This window comes from Microtus ochrogaster, chromosome 19 (assembly GCF_000317375.1).
Source record: "Microtus ochrogaster isolate Prairie Vole_2 chromosome 19, MicOch1.0, whole genome shotgun sequence".
NCBI lineage: Eukaryota > Metazoa > Chordata > Mammalia > Rodentia > Cricetidae > Microtus > Microtus ochrogaster.
Genome location: NC_022021.1, coordinates 57,578,652 through 57,586,620, shown reverse-complemented (window position 1 = coordinate 57,586,620; position 7,969 = coordinate 57,578,652). Strand labels below are relative to the sequence as shown.

Sequence of the window (7,969 nt, the reverse complement as noted above, 5' to 3'; positions counted from 1 at the left end):
AGAGAGAGAGAGAGAGAGAGAGAGAGAGAGAGAGAGAGAGAGAGAGAGAGAGAGCGCACACACACAGAGGGGGAGAGAGAGAGAACACACGGAGGGAGGGAGAGAGAACACACGGAGGGAGGGAGAGAGAGCGAGAGTGAGAGAGCGCAAGCGCACAGAGGTAGGCCTCCCACTAAACAAACAATAAGACTGGGTACCTCATTACAGCTAGACGAGGCAACCCAGTTGGAGGAAAAGTGTCCCACATACAGGTAAAAGAGTCAGTATAACAACTATAATGTATATACAATCCTTCCTCTTCTGCAAGTCTCACCTGGCTCTACCTGTTTTTTTGTGGATCTCTGCGTCTGACACCCCTTTGTTGTTGACAGTTGGGCTAATATGAATATTGCAGAGCATCTAGGAATGATTTCAGTGACTTTTTATTTTCTTCTTTTTTTTGTGCCAGTTGTGTGTGGTTCTATCCTGGGTCTCTGGGCTGTTGTGCCTCTGGTTCCTGGTCATCTAGGCAGTGTCAGACATAGGCTCCCTCTTGTGTAATGGGCTTGAAGTTGGAGGAGTCATGAGTTAACCACTCCCACCATTCTCCCAGCACTTCTTGCAGGCAGGACAGATTGTAGGTTTAAGTAAGGTCTTTGTGTTCAGACCTTTCTGTCTATAATAGTGTGTAGTAAAGGTGAATATTAAATTACTTTTTTTGGGCTAATGTGATCAGTACACAATAGGAAGAAACTTAAGGATAACTTGAATTTGATCCCCAGGACCATTTGGTTGAAAGTGAGGACCAAACCAGCTCCTGCAGGTTGTCTCTGACCTATGCATGCACACATGCACACTCTTACTCTAAGTAATAAGACATTTAAAATAAACAGATAAATAACATGATAACCAGCACCCAAACTAAGTGCTTACACACACGCGCGCGCACCCACACACACGCACACACAGCCCCACACCTTTCTAGGCTTTCTATTTCTTTTGTCTGTGTCAGTTGAAGAGTCATTTTCTTTTAAGACAGTCTTTGGCACTGGCCACTCTTCCCTCTGTAGCCAGGTTCCTTGGATGTGCTGCTCTACCGTACCTAGTTCATGTGGTGCTGGGGATTGCTAGGCATTGCTGTCTACCATACTCTACATCCCTGCACTGTTTTCATTACTGTATTTTTGTGGTAAGTTTTGAGAGTCAGGAAGCATGGTCCCCCAACTTTGTTCTACAAGATTGTTTTGTGGTTCCCTTTTATAACCATGTATATATTAATAGGGAATTTTCTTTTGTCTTTGTCTTTTAAAGCCTTTTATATTAATATGTATTAGTTGTGCAAACTAATGGTTTCATTGTGAGATTTTATACATGTATGTAGTGAATTTGGTAATATTAGCATCTTAGCAGTATTAAATCTTCCAAAACATGAGCATGAAATGGATGTTTTTTCATTGGTGTGGGTTTGAAATGTTTCAGACCTTAAAACTTCTTGTGAACTTTATTCATTGTGTAAATGGAATTTTCTTTCTTTGAGGGTGAAGGGTTTCAAGACAGGATTTGTCTGTGTAACAGCTATGGCTGTCCTGAAACTCACTCTGTAGACCAGAGTGGCCTCAAACTACCTGCCTCTGCCTCTCTTGGAATCAAAGGCATGGGCCACCACAGTCCAGCAATGGCATTGTTTTCTAAACAATTCTTTTCGAGTTGTTTATTATCAGTGTTCATTGTCTTAGAAACAGCTGACCTTTCTTGTTGATTTTATATACTGTAACCTTTGTGTATATTCACAATATTTTTTGGTGACTTTAGGCAGGGGAAGCATTGGTGTTGGGATTTTTATTTTCTTCAAATAGATAATTTTACTGTCCCTTCCTTCCCAATTAACTAATTTTTTATTCAAAAGTTATTAATGAACTATTTTTTTAAACATGATTGTAAAGTTGACGATCATATATATAATAGTCTTTTGAAAGACTTAACAATTTTTGTTGGGAACATGCATAGTTTATATATAGAATTTCTTTTTAAATGATTGAGTCTTTTTTTTTCTAGTTGTATAAGCTGTATATATTGGGAACAGTTCCATCTTCATCCAAATTTTTTCATTCGATCTTTATTCCCAATTCTGACCCCTAGCATCCATTTACCAGTCTGCTTTCTGTCCTTAGGAATTGGCTTTTCTATAGTACATGCTACTAGGCAAGTCCTCTACCAGTGAGCTGTCCCCAGCTTGATTTATTTTGAGTGTAAAAAACGGTATCATTCAAAATGTACTGAGCGTGATTGCTATGAATAGAATTCCAAGGAAAACAATTTTATATTAGTAAGATGATTGACTTTAAAACCATGTGATGACTGAGGCATGTAGCTAAAACCTTATTGATAATAAAATACCTAACTGCCATAAAGGAATTATTTCTGTGCACTGTGATTTGGAAACAAGCGAAATACAAAAAGCTGTAATTTCTGAACTAATGATAAAGGCATGGATATATTTATATTAAGTTGTTATAAAAACATTTGATATTTAGGTACCAAAAAATCGTTGAAGATGGTATCTGAATTTTCAGGGTAGGAAACCATGAAAACTTAATTATGATTATGCTTATTATGGTATTAATTCTTGGGGCAAAATTAACTTCCTTTTTTTTGACATTTTAGTTACAGAAGAATGGGCTGAGGAAAAATGGTATTTTGAAAAACGGCCTGATCTGTGACTTCAAGTTTGGACCCTGGAAAAACAGCACTTTCAAACCCACAATTGAGAACGACGACACAGAGACAAGTAGCAGTGACACATCAGATGACGACGATGTGTGAAGGATTCCTAACAGCTTTAGAAATTTAGTGTGATACATCTCTCATGCAGTTTGGGGTGAATTGTAAAAATGAAGAACTATAATTTATGTAGTGAACTACCCCATTAGAAGATGATTTTTTTGGGGGACTTCAATATGAAGAAAACCAAGAATGTTGTGTTGGGCTGTGTTGAACATTATTTCTTTGTAAATGAATGTTGTAGAAATGAGGACTTTGGTTGATCCAACATTGACTTTCTTCATCACTGCAGCATTTCTCTGACTAGCAATGTGACGATGTAACAAATGAGATTTTCTCATTTAATAATAAAAAATTGTGTAATGTTTTGCAAAGCTTCTGTCTTAAAATGTTCAGATCTTAAGGTAAAAGGCAGCTTACAGTTTTGCTTGCAAAGTCATATCTCTTTTGAACAGTGGAAATCTTCAATTCTACTTTGTGCACCTCCTCACCCCACTTCCCCCTAAAACAAAATGAAACAACAAAAAGGAAAAATGTAGCATGTTGGCTAAAACTGGAGCAAAGTGCACTAAAACATTAACTTCTTGAAGTGAAGTCTTGTACTAAGTCACCTTTTAAAACAAATTGCTCTTTAGTCCTTCATAGTGTAGTGGATGTGAGAGGAGACGTGCCAGGTGTTCTTCCAAGTTTTTAGGAGGTGCTTGTCAAGAGCTTTATTTGGTGTATTGTCAGATCAGGATTTTCAAAACTGATTGGAGGAGCTATGGGAAAACTTATTTTGATAAATTATTACACATGCAGAAAACCTGATCACACTGACTGGATCTGTCCACGACATGGAAAATAAACTGGATTTTCAGAATGTTGGTGTTCTCTGTAGTGTTCAAGTACAACCTGCTATATTAATTTTTAAACTTTATTTTTTTCATTAAAAATGAAGTTCCTTTGAGGTTAGAAAAAGAAAGCTTAAATTTTTTATCAAATTTGTAGTTATCAGATGAATGTTGACTTTTCATTTGCAAGGAAAATTAGAATTTGTTTTGATGGTGTATTAGATTATTTTGGTTTTGTATATTTGTAACCAGTTTTCAAGCTTTGTTTTACCCCCAGTCGCTTTTATTGCTCTATCACATCCCTCTTCATATCAGTATATTCTATTTTAAAAATACTTTATTCATTTTTGTATATGTGTGTATGTCTGCATATGAGGAGGACAGGAGATGTTAGATCTGCTGGAGCAGAAGTCCAGGCAGTTGTAAACTACCCGACGTTGGGTCTGGATATTGAACTTGCGTCCTCTGTAAGAGCAGTATGTGCTCTTAATCACTAAGCTATCCCTCCAGCCCCAGTATATTCTTACTGTAAAGAGAATAGTAGCCTTAGACCAGAAGTATTAATGCCAGACTGGTCTGTTTTCTCATAAGGCTGCAATGTTTTATCTATTTCTGTATCAGTCCCCAGCTTTCGCTAGAATCTAGGTTTTAAATTCTTGTTTTGTTTCCCCTCAAGATTGGGGTAATGGAAAAATTAAACCAAAAAACTCCCATTTTTTTACCTACATAAAAATTTGAGGCTAAGTATTATTAACAAATTATTAAATATGCTTTAAATAGTTTCTTTTTTAATTTTGAAATTTGCCACAGGTCAGTCTAAACGGAAGAAGTTAAATGTGTCAGTCACAAGAATACCTAAGGGGTAATTTGACAAAGCTGGCAGTGTAGCTTTCAGTGTCTTTGGATTGCACTATTTGCATAATAGGGTCATGAAAAATTGTTTGGGGGCATCTTTATATTCAGGCAGTTCTTTTGCCTTAATTCCAGTCTAGATAGTATTTAGCTAATGTTTATTATACTTTAATAGAATTAGTATATAGAATACGGTGAGTTACAGTAATATAGTTCTACCCATTAAGTGATGCCGTAAACACATTTGGTTATTAAGGGATGGAGACACATACACGTTTAAAGATAACAGCTTTAACTAAAGAATGGGCCCTTAATAAAAGTTTGGATCATATTACAAGAAGAGTCTACAAATGCCGATGGGTTACATTGCATATCTAGTGTGCTCATGGTTGTTGGGGGTGGGCACAGTTTGAATACTTGAAACTCAATTCATTTTCTGCATAGCAAGTATTTAAACAAGTATTTTATTGAGGTATGCATTGTCACAACAGCATACAGTCACCCCAAACCAAGGGAGTGAGCAATAATGCTCTGCCCCACATTTCTTTGTGAACTCTTTGACTCCTCACTCCCACATGTCTTGTTTAAGTTGTAATTAGTGAGCAAAATCCTTATGGTAGTAATTTAAAGTAGCTTCTCAGATGTATGCTGTTTGAATTTAAAATGAGGATTTAGAATGAATATAATTTCCATAAGTATATTAAATTCACCCTCCAAACTATTTTACTTGAAAGTAATACAGATCTTGCTTTAAGACAGTTAATTGTCTTTTAGTTTAGTTTTCTAATTTCTGACTAAAACTGCTTTTACAAAGTTTTGAAGAAATTATGGAACATCTGAAGAAATCCTTATGCTGGAAGCCATTTTTTAAGTTACAAACAGCCATTTGGCACTAAATCTTAAGTGAATGTGTATGTAATAGTCTAACAATAATATTAGTCAAAAGAATTAAAGCTTAAAGACCACCACCTCCCAGTGGCTTAAATTTTAACATAAAACTGGTGTCATAAACCAATCTGGTTATGTTTGGTTTGGTTGAGTTTGGTATATTTATGGACACTAAAAGTATCTGCAGTTGGAAACTGGATGCTTGACTTTGGAAGTTACAAATTCCTGAATTCATAATGGTAGCTGGGAAAAGCGATGGATGGAGGGCTTTTCAAGCAGCAGTAAAATCCGCAGAATATCCAAGGATGCAGAGGCTTCGTTTCTGTTTCCTAGGTTTCCGTAGGTGAGGCTCAATACTGGATTTAACCGTAAGAGTGGTTTCCAGGCATAGCTCGGATTGCTCTAACCTAGAATTCTTGTTCAGTACTTAGCCTAGTTTAGCAGTTTTTATAATTTTATTTATTGCATATAACAAACACAAATATTGTGAAATTCAATCTTTTATTGGACTGTATTATACATAATTGGTTTTATGACACTTTCATGAACATAAAGATTTTAGTCATATTCCTTTGCCCTCCCATTTTTCCCTCCTAGTCTTTTTAGTCTTCCCAAGTAACACTCCCACATCTATCGACTTTCATCTAGTTTTGTTTTTTTGGAATTTGTGTTGAATTTTGTGGTTTGGATGTGTTTTTTAGTGACCCAGTGATTTTGTTATTGTTTACTGAAGCATTGTTTACTGTAGCCACCTTAACAGTTGCTGCTACAAACACTGAAGAAATGTCTCTTGCTCCCCTGTTAACCCTTAATTTAGAGTATGTGTGTACCTCAGGGAAGGGTAGGGGGCCTTATGAGCCCCACCACCACCATTACTAGGTATCGATGGACCAATTCTTTGTAGCTCTTAAGTAGGTAACCACAGTGGCTGTGATCCACTGTGGGGTTGTGTTCTGTAGAAACATGGTGGGGTGGTTGATATGCTGAAGCAGTAGGTCCATTAGGACACTGCTGTATGTTCTCTACATCAGGTCCCTGACTGCTATGATGGGTAAGAGTAGTTTAGTAGTGGCCCTCACAATTGTCTGCATGTTGGTGGTGCACTGACTAGCTTAAAGGAACAGTTAATGGTTGTGTTGCCTCTAAGAATATTAGATGGTTGTGGCCTAGGCTGTTGATTTTAACCTCTTGCTAAGACTTCTAAATTATGGACACAAAAAGTGTCAGAAGTTTGCCTAGTTCAAAGCTCTGCCCTTTAAGAGTTGTGACTTTAATCCACATACCTAACTCTAGACATGGGTCTCTCTTCCCCCTGGGGTTATTGTAAGAATAAGAATCATTTCATACACTTGATTTGACTCCTAACCCTAGTAAGCACTCATAAGTTCTAGCTGTTTGGAGACAGGGTTTCTCTTGTATCTCTGGCTGTCCTGGAACTTACTCTGTAGACCAGACTGGCCTTGAACTCAGAAATCCACTTGCCTCTTCTTCCAGGGTGCTGGGATTAAAGCCATGCACCACTAAAGCTGTTCTGCATTTAAAGTTACCCTTTGAACAGCCACTGTTGCAATGCTATGAAAGCATCTGAGTTCTCAGTTAAAATCACTGTTATTTTTACTTTGGCATGTTCAGTTATAAGTTGGCAGTTTGATTTTATTCAGCCTTTTAAAAAGATTGACCCTTTGACAAATTGTGATCATTGGTAAGACCCACTGTGTGCATGTGTGTGTTTGTGTGAGTGTGTGTGTGTGTGAAATAGTTGGAAGGGTAGACTTCCATACTTGTAGATACTTGAAAATGAAGCTTTCTGCTAGTCAAAGCACTTCAAACTTTGTCAAAATAAGTTTGGTTTGACCTGTCAACTCCTTTTTTTGAAGGTTTATCGCTTTCTGGAATGCTAAAGGTAAAAGGATAATGGGCTGGAGAATACACTTGTATGTTATGCTTACCAGGTCTAGGCAACATGTATGTTTTGAGACAATTAGGTTGTAGGTGTCATCTCTTGAGACTTACTCTGTAATTTTTAAAAAACAAACATAGATTCTAGTGTGCTGTTTCTTAGTAGGTAGCACGTGCTGCTTGTTTTTTTTAAGTGTGTGTGTATGTGTGAAGTATGCATGCTTATATTGTGGGTGTCTGCAGGAGACTTTCAGATCCCCTGGAGCTTTAGCTGCTGGTGGTTGTGAGCTGCCTGTGGTGGTTGCTGGGAACCCAGCTCAAGTTCTCTGCAGGAACAGCAAGAACTCTTAACCATAGTTACTTCTTCAGTCCCCAGGATTTTTAGTTTTTTAAATTTTTATTTAATTATTTTTAGCACAGTAACTCAAAACTGGCTTTGAACTCATTCTGCAGGTTCCATGGCTTCCTTTCTGCTCAGTATCTAAAGTGTTGAGATTACAGGCTGTATGTCACTGACCAGCCCCGTAACTCCATGTTAAAAGTTTCTCCAGTGTCTAAAGAGAAGGGTAAACTCACCAGTGAGTAAGTAGAGAGTTCTTTTAATGAGTTAACATGGTGAGGTAAAAGGTATTTCTTTGGATTTAGTAGATTTCCTTAGGTCTGTGGATCTCTGTTGCAATGCATTCCACTGTGCCATTGTGTCACCAAAGCAACTGGAACTGTGTCTGTCAGTTCCA

At 37.4% G+C, this 7,969-nt stretch overlaps 1 protein-coding gene across 3 annotated transcripts in view; it reads left to right on the top strand.

Annotated features, from left to right (window-relative positions):
- Gpbp1 (GC-rich promoter binding protein 1) overlaps positions 1–3,622 on the top strand; it is a 69,653-nt gene extending 66,031 nt beyond the window's left edge. For all 3 annotated transcript variants that reach the window (XM_005356792.3, XM_005356791.3, XM_013349791.2), the window contains one exon: positions 2,644–3,622. In XM_005356792.3, the coding sequence (XP_005356849.1) occupies positions 2,644–2,802 (159 nt within the window). In that variant the 3' untranslated portion in view covers positions 2,803–3,622. The remainder of the gene's footprint in view (positions 1–2,643) is intronic.
- Positions 3,623–7,969: the final 4,347 nt, after the last annotated feature.